We start from the raw sequence: 18,237 nt of genomic DNA on the forward strand, positions 1-18,237 counted from the left end.
CCAATCAAAGGGTCCCAAGGTCAGGCTCTCAGGGCCAGAGCCAACCGCAAAGAGCCTATTGCCTGTTGTCCCGCCCTCCCGTGCTTCCGATTAGCGAGTTTCAAACCTGCAGGAGCCAATGAGAACGCGCGGAGGCGCGGCGCGTAGTTCTTGGCTTCCGGCGCGGCGTTTGAAGAAAAACTGTCACTGAAGAGTCATGGTGGGGTCCGGGCCTGCCGCCGCTGATGCAGTCGGTGAGTACGACCGCGAACGAGCCCCGTTATTCGCAGGCGTTGGAGTACGGCCGGGGAGTAGGAGGCCACCGTGCCCGTCCGCTCGCCTGCCTCAGTCTACCCCGGGGCGTTTTCCATCCTGGGAGCGCGGACGCGAGCCCCAGCCCCGGCCCCCAAGGAGACGTCTGGGCTCGGGGCGGCGGAGGCTGTGCGCAGGCCAGATGCCTCACGGGCATCTTCCCAGAAAGCCCTCCAGCAGCCCCGCAAAGAGATGTCACTGTAACCACGTTCTAGATAAAGAAACTGAGGCCCCTTGCTCGGGCTTTCACCACCAGTGGGAAGCAGCGCGCGGCTTTGATCCACATTTGGCTCCAGGTAGAGCCGGGCGTGGTCTTATATGACAAGAGACAGGGTCTAGCCCGATCCCGGGTCTCCTCCCTCTGGCGGAGCTCTCCACACCTCTCAGCCTGCTGTGGCTAGAAGTCGATTGGTTAAATCTGCACCCAGGGCTAAGGCTCCTGCGTTCCCTGATCTCTTAGATGTGCTTGGAGCCCTTTCCTACCTTTCAAAACTCCTGCTCAGATACCACCTTCTTCAAGAAACGCACGTTGTTTTGTTTCATCCTTTATTCCCGTTGATGCCTACGAGGTCCTGGGCACAGACCTAGGCACTTTACATAACAAGCTTTAAAGATGGGCATTTCTGTCCGCTTTATAGGCTCAGCAGCAACAAAGTTTGCTAATTTGCCAGAAGTCGCGGAGGTGGGACTCCAACCCCCTATGTCAGCCCCTGCGCTCTACACTGCCTGGCAAGCTGTCTCTAAGAATCCATGAGCATCAGAGAGCAAAACAGGGCAATTCCGTTCAGATGAGGTTAAGAGTCGTTTGGCGCTCCTGTCGTCGTCTTGTTTTGTTTTGTTTTTTCCTTCACATCATTATTTAATTTTAACCTTTTCCAGTCACCTGCTCCCCTCACTCATGCCCCACCCCTGAACTCCCATTCTTCTTCTTTTTTTTTTTTTTTTTTTTTTTTTTTTTTTTTTTTTTTTAGAGAAAGAGAGAGAGAGAATAGGAAGGAGAAAAAAGGAAGAGAAAGAGAGAGAGAGAATGGGGAGGAGGGAGAAGGAAAAGAAAGAGGGAGAGAGAATGGGGGTATTGCTTTCTTGCCCAGGCTAGAATGCAATTTAGTAATGGGTATTGAAAACCTCTTTTATACTGATAATTATACTTAATGATGTAATCAGGAAGGAATAAGGGAAGAAGATAACAAACAAACAGCCAACCAATATTTAATTTAAACCTATGAAATGCTATGCGGTTACTGAGGAGTGATTTACTTCCAATTATATAGTCACCTTTGGAATAGGTGTGAGGTGGTAATGTATGTTTTGTGTATTTGAAGTGGAGAGTACTATAGATATTTATTAAGTTTACTTGTTCCGGGTCTGAGTTCAAGTTCTGAATATCCTTGTTAATTTTCTATCTCGTTGATCTATAGAATCGTTAGCTCTTCTTGTTGCATTGATCCTTTTGCCATTATGTAATGTCATTCCTCGCCTCTTTTGATCTTTGTTGCTTTAAAGTCTACTTTATCAGAGGTGAGAATTGCATCTCCTGCTTTTTGTTTATTAGTTTATTTTTACTCTCTGTTCAATTGGTAAATCTTCCTCCTTCTCTCTGAGTCTTTGTGTATTGTTTCATGTAAGATGGGCCCGGATGCAGCATACCGACGGGTTTTGGCTTTTTATCCAATTAAAATATATGTAAGTTTAATACCAGCATTTGATGCTAGCTGGCTGTTTTGTCGATTAGTTGATGTGAATTTTTTATTGTGTTAAAGTTCTTTGCTTTTTGATATATTTTTGGAAAGGCTTATATTGGTTGTTCCTTTATATGTATAGTGCTTCTTTCAGAAGCTCTTGTAAAGCAGGCCTGGTGGTGGTGAACTCTCTAAGTACTTGTTTGTTCGCAAAAGATTTAATTTTTCCTTCGCACATAAAGCTTAGTTTGGCTGGATAGGAAATTCTGGGTTGAAAGTTCTTTTCTTTAAGGATGTTAAATATTGGTCCCCACTCTTTTCTGGCTTGTAGGGTTTCTGCTGAGAGATCTGCTGTAAGTCTGATAGGTTTCCCTTTATGGGTAAGCTGAACTTTCTCTCTAGCTGCCCTTAGTATTTTCTCCTTCATTTCAACCCTAATAAATCTGGCAATTATGTGCCTTGGGGTTGGTCTTCTTGAAGAATATCTTTGTGGTGTTCTCTGTATTACCTGGAGTTGAATATTACCCTGCCTTGCCAGGTTGGGAAAATTTTCCTGAATGATATCCTGAAGAGTATTTTCCAACTTGGATTCATTCTCTTCATCACATTCAGGTACACCTATCAAACGTAAATTAGGTCTTTTCACATAGTCCCATATTTCCTGGAGACTTTGCTCATTCCTTTTCATCCTTTTTTCTGCGTTCTTGTCTTCTCGTTTCATTTCACTGAGCTGGTCCTCGACTTCTGATATCCTTCCTTCCGCTTGATCAATTCGACTGTTTAAACTTGTGCATGCTTCGCGAAGTTCTCGTGTTGTGTTTTTCAGCTCCATCAATTCACTTATATTCTTCTCTAAATTGTCCATTCTCATTAACATTTCGTTAAACCTTTTTTCAAGGTTCTTAGTTTCTTTGCATTGGGTTAGAATAAGTTCTTTTAATTCACAGAAGTTTCTTATCACCCACGTTTGGAAACCTGCTTCTGTTATTGGAATACCGGTGTAATCTATTAAGCCTTGTTCCGTTACTGATGAGGAATTGCAATCCCCTGTAGAGGGAGAGGCATTCTGATTTTGAGTATTCTCTACCTTTTTACGCTGGTTTCTTCCCTTCATTATATATTTGTCTTATAAAGAAGAACTTATAAAGAAGAATTTCTTCTTCTTATAAAGAAGAACTCCCATTCTTCTTTATCCTCTTTATGGCCCTTAGATATTACCTTATATTGTAATTATTGCTGTGTTTACTTTATCTCCACTACTAGTTTGAAACTTCTTGAAGGCAGAAATCATTGACTTGCCATCCTCTCACAAATGGCTTGCATAGAAAGTCACCATAGTATAGGTGTCTGCAATGAGCGGACAACCTGGCATATTTTATCCTTAGTACCAACAAAGGAAGCCATATAAGGGTTTGTGGGTAAAAATTATCATCCCTGTCAAAAAAACCAAAAAACGTAAGACCAGGCCTGGCTCACCAGCTCAGATGGGCCAGTAACGGAAGTTCTTCAAAGCATAGAATGTTGTAGCTGAGAACAGTGGCTGTGAGCTCTAGGGTTAGATAAGACTTTTCAAGTCCTGGAATTGCCACATATTAACAGGGTAACTTTGGGCATGACATTTACCCTCTCTGAATTTCAGATTGCAAAAACTCATTGGATTTTTTGTGGATTGAAAGAAGTAATGTAAATTTAGGCTGAGTGCTTTGACTCATGCCTGTAATCCCAGCACTTTGGGAGGCCAAGGCAGGAGGATCACTTGAGCTCAGGAATTTGAGACCAGCCCTGGCAACATAGTAAGATCCTGTCTCCACACAAAAAAAAGTGTTTTTCAATTATCCAGCATAGTGGTACACACCTGTAGTCCCAGCTACTCAGGAGACTGAGGTGGGAGGATTGCTAGAACTTGGGAGATCAAGGCAACAGTGAGCCATGCTTGTGGCACTGCACTCCAGCCTCAGTGACAGAGGGAGACCCTGTCTCAAAAAAAGTAGTAAGTTTAAAGAGCTTAGTGTAGGCCTGGCATATAAATGATATTGTCAACGTTGACATTAACTTGAGGGCAAATGTATAGGACTAGGGATTTTATAACATTATGTTGCAAAGCCAAAATCACTAGAGAAAAGTGTCATCTTTTAGAATATTAATGAACTTGTTAAAATCGTGAACTAAAGTTAATGTCGTTTGTTTGCTTGCCTGTGTTTCAGAAGAGCGGCAGAGAAAGCTTCAGGAGTACCTTGCAGCTAAGGGAAAACTGAAGAGCCAAAACGCCAAGTGAGTTTATCTGTCCACAGTTATGCAAGTTGTGTTGCCTTCTTTGCACTAACAATTTAAAGACTTTTTGAAACATGGCCCTTTTGCTTACAGTCTACTCAGACTGCATTGGGATTCTATGATAATGCAAAAAGAGCATTTCAGTCCAAGCATGACAAAAACCCCTGAGCAGTGCTTAGTCCATTGGCAAAGAGTTAAGCATTGTTATTGTGAGACTCTCCAAAGGAATGAGGGAAGGGTCAGTATTACCTACCATGCTGGAAGCTTTGTCTGTTTCTGCTTTTTTTCTTGGGGAAGTTGATTCTCACGAAGGCAATTTTTGGTTAAGAACTTAAATGACCATGGTTCTGGCATTTCTTGCTAAGGCAGGAGAGCCCAGCCTAATGGTGCTCTTGGGTCATTCTCTTAGCATTTACTGTTGAGGTAGACAGAATATGACCACTTCTTTTTTTTTTTTTTTTTTTTGAGACGGAATCTCTCTCTCTCTGTCGTCAGACTGTAGTACACTGGTGCAATCTTGGCTTACTGCCACCTCTGCCTCCTGGGTTCAAGCAATTCTCCTGCCTCAGCCTTCCAAGTAGCTGGGACTACAGGTGCATGCCACCACGCCCAGCTAATTTCTGTATTTTTAGTAGAGACAAGGTTTCACCATGTTGGCCAGGATGGTCTCAATCTCTTGACATTGTGATCCGCCCACCTTGGCCTTCCAAAGTGCTGGGATTACAAGTATGAGCCACCATGCCCGGCCGACCACTTCATTTTTATCCTTTGTAGATTTTTACCATCTTTGTGGTGTTATTTGTCCTTCTTTCTTAGCATTGCTTAATTTTTTCCCCATTTGAGTTGCTAAATATTTATTTCAAAACTAATTTTTATGAAGTTAGCTTTCACCCTTTATTTTATCTTGGGTAACCTTGCCTCTGTTTCCTTGATTAAATGAACCTAGTCCATTTATTCAATAAATATTATTTACTACCTATAATAGCTCAGTCTCCCTTGATGCTAGAGATATGGTGCTTAACAAGACAGACATTCCTTCCCTCCCAAAGCTTATGTTCTAGACGGGAGAGACAAACATCAAATAAGTCATGATCAACGTTCTTGTTAGTCTAGCAATTGTTTTTGGTTGTTTTTGGTCCATGCAGATTGATTCCTTCTAAATTCTCCTTTGTTTTCCTATCCTTTTTTTGCATTTCCTAACTCACTAGTTAGATTTCATGTGTGTCGTAGTTTTTTCTTACATCACTTTTCCCCTCTGAAAATTAGAAAAGATAGTACTTAAAGATACTTAAAACAAGGAAATTTTTTTTTTTAAAGACGGGGTTTCTCCATGTTGATCAGGGTGGTCTCAAACTCTCAACCTCAGGTGATCTGCCCGCCTCAGCCTCCCAAAGTGCTGGGATTACAGGCGTGAGCCACTGTGCTCAGCTCCTAAAACAAGTAAATTTTTTAAAGAAGCAGTTAATGGTTTTATTTGGCATTGTGTCTTCAGTGTCTGGCACATTGCGGTGCTCCAGGAATGTTTGAATGAGTAAGACTATACACACATGAAGGAAACATATATCTCATTGATATTGTGAGAATGCTAGATTTATGCATAGAATGTCTCTGTAAGGATCACAAGCAAAAGAAAAGAATAGGAGCAGTTGGTGGTCTCCAAGAGGGAGGATACATGACTAAAATGATGATAAGGAGACTTTATTGAATATAATTTTTAATTATTTTGCCATTACAGAAATTCTAATTTAAAATTCTAATCATAATTTTTAATCACTATATTTCCCAAGCTTAGCTTGAGATCCTTCTGTGCTGAGGATTAATTTTAATTTGTCTTTTATAGACCTTATCTAAAATCCAAGAATAATTGCCCGAATCCACCGCCTTCTAAATCTGTAAGTAGAAATTAGTCTTTCTAGAAATATTCATTTGTAAGTATGATTAGTAATAAGAATAATAAAGATGTTAGCAACCTAAAGAACATGTATTTCAAAGATATTTCTTATGGATACAAAAACAGTTTGGTTTAATAAGAGACAATCATTTTTTGAAAAGTACAACATACTGTAGTTTAGTTTTATTAACCAAAAGAAAAAGCCTCATGTGAACTATGGTCTTCTTGATAGCTAACATTGAATACTTACTGTGTGCCTGATACTTTTCGGACTTGCATTACCTCATTGAGTCCTCACAATCGTATGAGGCTACTATTAATAGCCCTACTTTACAGATGAGCAAACTAAGTCACAGAAAGGTTAAATAGGTCACATAGCTATTAAGTGACAAAGCTGAGAGCCTGTGATGTTAACCACTTTGGTATGCTGCCATGAAGTTAAATAGCTCGGTCGTCATTTAAAGGGAGTATTTGCATTGAACCTTTCAAGCCATTTAACAAGTATATGCTTCCTAATCAATTTAACTACATTAGATAGATGGTAAAAGATTCTTAACTTAAAGTTTAAATAGAAGAAATTAGCCCTCTGAAAGAGGCACAGATTCTTCATCTGCAATAAAAATCTCACCTTTAGTTTTTAAAAGCATAGTTTGTATCTGTGTTCTGAAATGTAACTCAGATAGTGCTTCCTGAAGTGAAACATTCTTTTTTTTTTTTTTTTTTTTTTTTATTGCATTTTAGGTTTTGGGGTACATGTGAAAAACATACAAGGTTGTTGCTTAGGTGCATATGTGGCAGTGTGATTTGCTGCCTTCCTCCCCTTCACCCATATCTGGCATTTCTCCCCATGCTATCCCTCCCCAATTCCCCACCCCCCCGCTGTCCCCCCCCACTCCCCCACAACAGACCCCCATGTATAGTGCTCCCCTCCCTGTGTCCATGTGTTCTCCTTGTTCAACACCCGCCTATGAGTGAGAACATGTGGTGTTTGATTTTGTGTTCTTGTGTCAGTTTGCTGAGAATGATGGTTTCCAGGTTCATCCATGTCCCTACAAAGGACGCGAACTCCTCGTTTTTTATGGCTGCATAATATTCCATGGTGTATATGTGCCACATTTTTCCTGTCCAGTCTATCATCGATGGGCATTTGGGTTGGTTCCAGGTCTTTGCTATTGTAAACTGTGCTGCTATGAACATTCGTGTGCATGTGTCCTTATAGTAGAACGATTTATAATCCTTTGGATATATGCCCAGTAATGGGATTGCTGGGTCAAATGGAATTTCTATTTCTAGGTCCTTGAGGAATCGCCACACTGTTTTCCACAATGGTTGAACTAATTTACACTCCCACCAACAGTGTAAAAGTGTTCCTATTTCTCCACATCCTCTCCAGCATCTGTTGTCTCCAGATTTTTTAATGATTGCCATTCTAACTGGTGTGAGATGGTATCTCAATGTAGTTTTGATTTGCATTTCTCTAATGACCAGTGATGATGAGCATTTTTTCATATGCTTGTTGGCCTCATGTATGTCTTCTTTTGTAAAGTATCTGTTCATGTCCTTCGCCCACTTTTGAATGGGCTTGTTTGTTTTTTTCTTGTAAATCTTTTTTAGCTCGTTGTAAATTCTGGATATCAGCCCTTTGTCAGATGGGTAGGCTGCAAAAATTTTTTCCCATTCTGTTGGTTGCCGATTCACTCTATTGACTGTTTCTTTTGCTGTGCAGAAGCTGTGGAGTTTGATTAGGTCCCATTTGTCTATTTTGACTTTTGTTGCCAATGCTTTTGGTGTTTTGGTCATGAAGTCCTTGCCTACGCCTATGTCCTGAATGGTTTTGCCTAGGTTTTCTTCTAGTGTTTTTATGGTGTTAGGTCTTATGTTTAAGTCTTTAATCCATCTGGAGTCAATTTTAGTGTAAGGTGTCAGGAAGGGGTCCAGTTTCTGCTTTCTGCATATGGCTAGCCAGTTTTCCCAACACCACTTATTGAACAGGGAATCCTTTCCCCATTGCTTGTTTTTATCAGGTTTGTCAAAGATCAGGTGGTTGTAGATATGTTGTGTTGCCTCCGACGCCTCTGTTCTGTTCCATTGGTCTATATCTCTGTTTTGGTACCAGTACCATGCTGTTTTGATTACTGTAGCCTTGTAGTAGAGTTTGATGTCTGGTAGTGTGATGCCTCCTGCTTTGTTCTTTTTGCTTAGAATTGACTTGGCTATGCGGGCTCTCTTTTGGTTCCATATGAAGTTTAAGGTGGTTTTTTCCAGTTCTGTGAAGAAGGTCATTGGTAGCTTGATGGGGATAGCATTGAATCTGTATATTACTTTGGGCAGTATGGCCATTTTCACGATATTAATTCTTCCTAACCATGAACATGGAATGTTTCTCCATCTGTTTGTGTCCTCTCTTATTTCGTTGAGCAGTGATTTGTAGTTCTCCTTGAAGAGGTCCTTTACATTGCTTGTTAGTTGTATTCCTAGGTATTTTATTCTCTTTGTAGCAATTGTGAATGGCAGTTCGTTCTTGATTTGGCTCTCTTTAAGTCTGTTATTGGTGTATAGGAACGCTTGTGATTTTTGCACATTGATTTTGTATCCTGAGACTTTGCTGAAGTTGCTTATCAGTTTCAGGAGCTTTTGGGCTGAGATGAGGGGGTCTTCTAGATATACAATCATGTCGTCTGCAAATAGAGACAATTTGACTTCCTCCTTTCCTAATTGAATACCCTTTATTTCTTTTTCTTGCCTGATTGCTCTGGCTAGAACTTCCAGTACTATATTGAATAGGAGTGGTGAGAGAGGGCATCCTTGTCTAGTGCCAGATTTCAAAGGGAATGCTTCCAGTTTTTGCCCGTTCAGTATGATATTGGCTGTCGGTTTGTCGTAAATAGCTTTTATTATTTTGAGATACGTTCCATCGATACCTAGTTTATTGAGGGTTTTTAGCATAAAGGGCTGTTGAATTTTGTCGAAGGCCTTCTCTGCATCAATTGAGATAATCATGTGGTTTTTATCTTTGGTTCTGTTTATGTGGTGAATTACATTTATAGACTTGCGTATATTGAACCAGCCTTGCATCCCCGGGATGAATCCTACTTGATCATGGTGGATAAGCTTTTTGATGTGCTGTTGTAATCGGCTTGCCATTATTTTATTGAAGATTTTTGCATCTATGTTCATCATGGATATTGGCCTGTAGTTTTCTTTTCTTGTTGAGTCTCTGCCAGGTTTTGGTATTAGGATGATGTTGGTCTCATAAAATGATTTGGGAAGGATTCCCTCTTTTTGGATTATTTGGAATAGTTTCAGTATGAATGGTATCAGTTCCTCTTTGTATGTCTGGTAGAATTCGGCTGTGAACCCATCTGGACCTGGGCTTTTTTTGGGTGGTAGGCTCTTAATTGCTGCCTCGACTTCAGACCTTGTTATTGGTCTATTCAGGGTTTCGACTTCTTCCTGGTTTAGGCTTGGGAGGAGGCAGTTGTCCAGGAATTTATCCATTTCCTCCAGGTTTTCTAATTTATGTGCATAGAGTTGTTTGTAATAATCTCTGATGATGGTTTGAATTTCTGTGGAATCTGTGGTGATATCCCCTTTGTCATTTTTTATTGCATCTATTTGATTATTCTCTCTTTTCTTTTTTATTAGTCTGGCTAGTGGTCTGTCTATTTTGTTGATCTTTTCAAAAAACCAGCTCCTGGATTTATTGATTTTTTGAAGGGTTTTTCGTGTCTCTATCTCCTTCAATTCTGCTTTGATCTTAGTTATTTCTTGTCTTCTGCTAGGTTTTGAGTTTTTTTGATCTTGCTCCTCTAGCTCTTTCAATTTTGACGATAGGGTGTCAATTTTAGATCTCTCCTTTCTTCTCATGTGGGCACTTATTGCTATATATTTTCCTCTAGAGACTGCTTTAAATGTGTCCCAGAGATTCTGGTATGTGGTGTCTTCATTCTCGTTGGTTTCGAAGAACGTCTTTATTTCTGCCTTCATTTCATTGTTTATCCAGTCAACATTCAGGAGAAAGTTGTTCATTTTCCATGAGGCTGTGCGGTTCTGGGTTGGTTTCTGAATTCTGAGTTCTAACTTGATTGCACTGTGGTCTGAGAGACTGTTTGTTATGGTTTCCGTTCTTTTGCATTTGCTGAGGAGTGATTTACTTCCAATTATGTGGTCAATTTTAGAGTAGGTGTGATGTGGTGCTGAGAAGAATGTATATTCTGTGGATTTGGGGTGGAGAGTTCTGTAAATGTCTATTAGGTTTGCTTGGTCCAGGTCTGAGTTCAAGTCCTGGATATCCTTGTTAATTTTCTGTCTCGTTGATCTGTCTAATATTGACAATGGTGTGTTGAAGTCTCCCACTATTATTGTGTGGGAGTCTAAGTCTCTTTGTAAGTCTTTAAGAACTTGCCTTATGTATCTGGGTGCTCCTGTATTAGGTGCATATATATTTAGGATCGTTAGCTCTTCTTGCTGCATTGATCCTTTTACCATTATGTAATGTCCTTCTTTGTCTCTCTTGATCTTTGTTGCTTTAAAGTCTATTTTATCAGAGATGAGAATTGCAACTCCTGCTTTTTTTTGCTCTCCATTTGCTTGGTAAATCTTCCTCCATCCCTTTATTTTGAGCCTTTGTGTATCCTTGCATGCGAGATGGGTTTCCTGGATACAGCACACTGATGGGTTTTGGCTTTTTATCCAATTTGCCAGTCTGTGTCTTTTGATTGGGGCATTTAGTCCGTTTACATTTAGGGTTAATATTGTTATGTGTGAATTCAATCCTGTCATTTTGGTGCTAGGTGGCTGTTTTGCCCTTTGGTTGATGCAGATTCTTCATTGTATTGATGCTCTTTACCTTTTCGTGTGTTTTTGGAGTGGCTGGTACTGGTTGTTCTTTTCTATGTCTAGTGCCTCCTTCAGGAGCTCTTGTAGAGCTGGTCTGGTGGGGATGAACTCTCTGAGTTCTTGCTTGTTCACAAAGGATTTTATTTTTCCTTCACTTATGAAGCTTAGTTTGGCTGGATACGAAATTCTGGGTTGAAAGTTCTTTTCCTTAAGGATGTTGAATATCGGCCCCCACTCTCTTCTGGCCTGTAGGGTTTCTGCTGAGAGATCTGCTGTGAGTCTGATGGGCTTCCCTTTGTGGGTAACCCGACCTTTCTCTCTGGCTGCCCTTAGTATTTTCTCCTTCATTTCAACCCTGGTGAATCTGATGATTATGTGTCTTGGGGTTGCTCTTCTAGAAGAGTATCTTTGTGGTGTTCTCTGTATTTCCTGGACTTGAATATTGGCCTGCCTTGTTAGGTTAGGGAAGTTTTCCTGGATAATATCCTGAAGAGTATTTTCCAGCTTGGATGCATTCTCTTCGTCACATTCAGGTACACCTATCAAACGTAGATTAGGTCTTTTCACATAGTCCCATATTTCTTGTTGACTTTGTTCATTCCTTTTTACCCTGTTTTCTCTAATCTTGCCTTCTCGTTTTATTTCATTGAGTTGATCTTCGACCTCTGATATCCTTTCTTCTGCTTGGTCAATTCGGCTGTTGAAACTTGTGCATGCTTCACGAAGTTCTCGTGTTGTGTTTTTCAGCTCCATCAATTCGCTCATATTCCTCTCTAAGTTGTCCATTCTTGTTAGCATTTCGTCAAGTCTTTTTTCAAGGTTCTTAGTTTCTTTGCATTGGGTTAGAACATGTTCTTTTAGCTCACGGAAGTTTCTTATTATCCACTTTCTGAAAGCTGATTCTGTCATTTCATCACACTCATTCTCCATCCAGTCTTGTTCCCTTGCTGGTGAGGAGTTGTGATCCCTTGTAGGAGGAGAAGTGTTCTGGTTTTGGGTGTTTTCATCCTTTTTGCGCTGGTTTCTTCCCATCTTTGTGGATTTATCCACCTGTTGACTTTGTAGTTGTTGTCTTTCTGATTTTGGTAATTTTAAGTCTGCTGTGGCAGAACTCATAAACCCCCTGCTCTTCCCCCCAGGTGTTCTGTCCCAGGGAGTTACGGTTTTATGATGTTCCCCTGTGCGGTTGCTGTTTTCCCTGCCCACAAGGTGGCAGCCTAGTCACACTCAGGTTGCAGAGGCTTCGCTAAGCTGCTGTGGGCTCCACCCAGCTTCCGTGTGAACTTCTGGGTGTAGTTAGAACTGCTTCCGATATGTTGGCCCGCCCCTGTAGTGACGGAGTCTCTGTAGTGGCGGATTGCCTTGGTAGAGAACAGCAGGGTGCCTATGGAGAACGCCCCTCCTCCACAGAGCTGGACCGTCCCGGTTTCAGTTGTGTTTCAGGTCTTCTTGCTGGGTAAGAGGGGACACCGTCTCATCTGATCTGCCTCCGGAGCCGCTGCGTTGGCTAAAGCCGCGGCTCTGAGATTCGTGGCGCTGGCCTGGCTCCCCGTTTCCGCTCCCCTTGCTGGCTTATAGGGGACTCAGACTCTCTCACTTTGTACAGTGAGCCGTTGCCTCAGGGCGCCGGCCCAGCGGCTGCGCCGTTCAAGCCAGCGGCGCCAGCGGCGCTGGCGACCCGTGTGGCTTCTCTGCGTGAGAATCTCCTGGTCTGTGGGCAGTAAAAATCAGTCTGGAAATACGGCGTCCACTCACCCTCTGTGCTTTCTCTCGGAGCTGCATTCCCGAGTTCCTCCTAAGCGGCCATCTTGGATCACATCCTGAAGTGAAACATTCTTATTCGTGAGACTTTTAATAAGTTTTAATGATTCATTCGCCAAATTACTTCAATCATATTTTAGTCATATGCATATGCATATATAGACATACATATGTTGTGTATATGCATGACATCATTAGACAATGCGAAGGATAGCAAAATGTATACAAGGCAAAATTTATGCGCAATGACTTCATGTTTGGGAAGCACTGGGTTACACTTTTACTTTATGCAGATTGAACCAGTATAGCATGCAAGTCTTAAGGAAAAATCTGCTGGAAAGGGCCTCATTCAGAATTCCCAGAGACTTCTCTGGAATTTGACAATACTGACTTCAGTATATCAACTCTTAAATGAGGATGATACCTACCTTATCTGCTTTACATAGTTGTAAAAGTAGAAAATGAAGTGAGGAAGGGAATTACAGAATTTAGGAGAAACTAAAAGCAGTATGTAAATAATAGTCATCATTACAGTTGTATAATGCTTGACAATTTATATAACACTTTTGATACATGACAATAACAACTAACAGCCAGATACTTTATATACGTTACCTCACTCAAAACAACCATGTAAGGAAGTTGGCCATATGCTTTAGTGTCCAAACCAGGACACTTTTGAAAGTAAAAAGCAGTGCTGTTTGACCAACAAGCATAAATCAAAACTATCTTCTGAAAACCAGGATATATGGCATTCTTCCTAGATAATAGGCAGTATTATTATTATCAATTTTACTGTGGATCTAAACCTGCTCTAAAAAAGTTAATTTTAAAAAGTAATGAAGTGCTGATACATGCTACAACAAGGGTAAATCTTGAAAATATTATGCTAAGTGAAAGAAGCCAGACAGAAAAGGCTACATATTACATGATTCCATTTATGTGACACACAAAATAGGCAAATCTGTGGACATGCAGAGACAGAAAGTAGACCAGCGGTTGCCAAGGACTGCAGGGAGCAGAAAATGGGGAGTGACTGCCAACAAGTAAACCAACTTTCTTTCTAGAGTGATGAATATGTTCTGGAATTAGACAGTGGTGATTGCTGTATAATAGTGTGACTATACTAAAACCTACACAATTGTGCACTTATCAAAACGGTGAATTTTATGGTTTGTGGATTATATCAATTTGTTTTTAATATACAAGAAAGAGCAACTAAAAAATAACACACATTTGGAAGCTTTCATGCCAACATCCCTCCACCTTTTCAGTAAGCAGTGATGGAGAGATCTGAGGTGTGTATAAATGTTCGTGCTCAAAGATTAATCCAGATATATCCATTGTGGGTATACCATCCATCTCTCTGCCTCCCACTCCCAACTTCCCCCATCTCACCCCTAACAACACCACACACACTGCTATCATCCAGAATAGACATCTCTTTGCCCTTAATGCCAAATGGTTCTGGTTAGACATGATTTACATACTTACCAAGTTTATATAGTGATTCTTCACAATATTGTCAAATCAAAAATAGAGTGGTAACTCTAGCATTCCCATCCCATATCTTACCCTGGAAACATATTCCATAAATCTCTGAAAATCTTTCTGAGTAATCGCTTTCATGGTAGATGTTCAGGAATTCATAGTGGCTTGCCCAGTTACTTGCCATGTGAATTCTAAACTCCCTTCCCTAGTTTTTAGAGTTCTCTGTAATCTAATCCTACCTTTCTTATCCAAACTTTAATCACATGACTAAACATTTGTTTATTATTAACCTAGACTCTAACCTTAAAACCCCATCCTGGCTGACTTTACAAATATGACTACTGGATGTTAGATGTTTATTGAGAGCCATGGCAGCATGTCTTCGACCTCACATCATCTGCCATCTATCTCCTTGTCACTGATCTCCAGGGGTGAGACAGAGGTTCTTGAGTGATATTGTGATGTTTACAAAGATATTGGTGTGAAAAACATACATAGTGTGGCTAAAGTTCTAGGAGAGATTTGTTGGGAGGTAACCTAAGTTCATTATGTATGTATTTTTCCAGGGTCCCTTGGAGGGCACTTGGGATATAATAGGCATCCAACAACTACTGTTTGATTGAGGCAAATTTATTTTTGAAACAGCAATTTTTATATATTCACTGCATCTCTGCTTAATTCTATCAAGCTAAAAGACTCTAATATATTTCTGATAGGAACTCAAGTTACAAAAACTACCTATTAGGACAGGTGCGGTGGTTCATGCCTGTTATCCCAGCACTTTAGGAGGCCAAGGCGGGTGGATCACTTGAGGACAGGAGTTCAAGACCAACCTGACCAACGTGGTAAAACCCCATCTTTACTAAAAATACAAAAAATTAGCTGGGTGTGGTTATGCGCGCCTGTAGTCCCAACTACTTGCGAGGCTGAGGTGGGAGAATTGCTTCAACCCAGGGGGGCAGAGGTTGCAGTGAGCCAAGATTGCATCACTGCATACCAACCTGGGTGACAGAGCGAGAATCTGTCTCAAAAAAACAAAACAAATAAACAAAACCCTATCTATTAGTGAGTCTTTTTTACTTTCTCAGGATTCAACTTTCTTAGATGAAATTCTAAAAATGATTAATATTTTTAGCATGTTTTAAACACAGTTATTTTAGAAACAATAAGATATTGTTAAGAATTTTTTAATATATATTTTGTCTTTTCAGACTATTAGACCCAAAAATGATGTTACCGACCATGCTGTTTTGCCTGTCAAACCTAAAATGTCCATCAGCGTTAAACTCCAGCCCAGACCACTTAATATTACAGGGTCTCAGAAGCCGAAGTTGGAACCACCAAAACTTCTGGGCAAAAGGCTGACTTCAGAATGTGTTTCTTCTAACCCATACTCTAAGCCTTCTAGCAAGAGTTTTCAACAGCGTGAAGCTGGATCATCCACAACAGAACTGTCAAGAAAACTTGTGGGGTTACTTAATATAGAACAATTGAAAACTACAAAGCAGCAGGTAACAGATCAAGGAAATGCTAAATGTACAGACTCTATGAATAATACCCATGTTGAAAATGAATCTTTGGATAACTTTCTAAAAGAAACAAACAAAGGGAACCTGCCCCAAACTTTATCAGAACCTGAGAGGAAGCCAGATCCTAAATTACATACCACAAGTAAGCCAAAGATTGACTCTTATAATCAAACCAAGAACAGTTTAGTTCCTAAGCCAGCCTTGGGCAAAAGTTCAGTTAATAGTGCTGTTCTGAAAGACAGAGTTAATAAACAATTTGTTAGAGAAACACAAAGCAGGACTCTCCCAGTAAAATCACAGCAACTCTCTAGAGCAGATTTTGCAAGACCAGGAGTAAAACTTTCAAGGACGGTTCCCTCTCACTTGATTCAGACCCTTAATAAGGTTCAGCCATCAAAGAAACCAGTGGTCAAGAACATCAAAGATATAAAGGTGAATAGGGGTAAATATGAAGGAACAAATGAAACTAAGTTACGGTCATACCCTGTTACTGAACAGAGAATGAAACATACCAAACCCAGAACATACCCCAATTTGCTTCAAGGTGAATATAACAACAGACATCCAAACATCAAGCAAGATCAGAAGTCCACCCAACCTTCTTGCATAACTCAGACATCATGTATACTGCAAAAATCGAAAGCCATAAGCCAGAGGCCTAAGTTGACAGTTGGCAGATTTAATTCAGCTATTCCAAGCACCCCTAGCATAAGAGCAAATGGAACCAGTGGTATTAAATGTAATAATAATGGCTTTCAACAAACAGCACAGACTTTGGACTCCAAGTTGAAAAAGGCTGTTCCCCAGAACCATTTTCTGAACAAAACAGCTGCCAAAACTCAAGCTGGTGTCACAACCATAAACGGGACCCAAACAAACCCAAATATTAAAAAGAAGGCAACAGCAGAGGATCGCAGGTACTTTGCTTTAATTCTAAGCTTTTGCAACTTAAGATGATTAGGCAAATTGACCATCAAGAAGACTTGGTCAGGGAATAGGCCATAAATAATGGCTCCTAAGTAATTTTTAACTACAGTCTGAAAAAAGATTTGATGCAAATATAACAAATACTAAGACTTGACAGGGATAGGTAGTACATACATATATTATAAATTATTTTCTGTAGTTGTATGCTTAAAATAGTTTTTGGTTTTTTTTAAGTAATTGAAACATAGAATGGATGAGTAAGAAGTAGGGGTTGCAGATGTAGACACTCGTTCAAGAAGTGCCCTGCTAGACTGGACAGTAATAGAACAGATAAGTGAGTTCACATAGCTAGGAAGTTAGAAAATGGTAGTCTCTTGTCAGACAAAGCAATAGTTAAGTTCAGAAAAGTTATCGGGGAAGAACTGGGAACTTCCATGAGTCTGAGTGGGCCAAGTTTTGGCAAGTAAGCTCAAACAGAGAGGAGCTGTCAGTTCAAATACAGAGTTCAGATGGTAGAAATCCAGATGTCAGATAGGTTAATATTAACATACACTGATTGAAACTGAGCCAATGGATTTTGTACACTTTCTACCCAGGACCAGATATAGTCTCATAATGTGGGTGAGCCTCCCAGGAGAAGCACCTGCTTGAAGTAGAAAATAAGGACATTTCTGACAAGAGTGAAGGGAGCATGTAAAATTAGATGGTTGCTAAAAGGTGTAGCAGGGTGAAGCAAGGTACAGCTTGGTATAGTCCTGAACACCAACAACAAGCTCTCTGCCTTCCTGAAGAGACAGTAAGTAAACAACTTCAGGGGATATATCAAGAGAGTAGGGCTGGAGTGGCTGCTTTAGATAGAAGGATCAGTAGAGGTACTTTGAACAGCAACATCTGAGCTGAGACCTAAGGCTGAGAAAAGGCTGGTGGCAAGAAGGACAATCCTGAGCAGAAAGAAAAGTGACTGCAGAGACCTTGAGGTGGTGAATAAGGAAGTCAGGGTCCCAGCCCTAGAGCTCACAGTCTAGGTCAGACAACAGAGGAGTGGTCATAAGACTGTGATGCATGTTGAACATGTTTGATTACAAAAGAGGAGTCTGGAGAGGGAGAGATTCATTCATTCATTCTGCACGTGTTTCTTCAGCACCTGCAATGTGCCAGGTGCTAGGAAATACAGTGATGAGCACACAGTCAGTCTTTACCCTTCTGGAGCTTACTGTATGGTGTATATGTGGAAAGTACTAGAGAAACAAAATTATGGTATTGAGGTCCTAGGAGTAAGTTGCCTTTAGAAAAGGTAAGTTCCCTCTTCAATGATTAGAAAGGCTAAGGAGATAGGAAGAACGCCAGGAACATGACGGAGGCACATGCCACATGTCTCAACTTCTATCATTAAGTAGGTGGTTAGAGTGAAGGTAAGAGGGCAGTATTTGGAGCTGAAATAATAAGCATTGCATGGATTTTGCTCTGGAGTCAGAAATGAGAGTTAATAGCCTTCATTCATTAAAAGCTTAGTTATTGGCATTCTGGAAAAAGCAAAACTATAAAGACAACAGATCAG

General features: G+C 40.6%; 1 protein-coding gene across 1 annotated transcript in view; it reads left to right on the plus strand.

Moving 5' to 3' along the window:
• The first annotated feature begins 209 nt into the window (after positions 1-209).
• The window catches only part of LOC105704917 (cytoskeleton-associated protein 2-like), a 40,363-nt gene continuing 22,335 nt past the window's right edge, over positions 210-18,237 (plus strand). The window contains exons 1-2 of the mRNA XM_064377974.1: positions 210-233; positions 15,435-16,669. Of these exons, the coding sequence (XP_064234044.1) occupies positions 225-233; positions 15,435-16,669 (1,244 nt within the window). The 5' untranslated portion in view covers positions 210-224. The remainder of the gene's footprint in view (positions 234-15,434; positions 16,670-18,237) is intronic.

The sequence above is a fragment of the Aotus nancymaae genome, unplaced genomic scaffold (assembly GCF_030222135.1).
Source record: "Aotus nancymaae isolate 86718 unplaced genomic scaffold, 86718_ANA_hifiasm-v0.15.2.pri h1tg000017l, whole genome shotgun sequence".
Lineage (NCBI taxonomy): Eukaryota > Metazoa > Chordata > Mammalia > Primates > Aotidae > Aotus > Aotus nancymaae.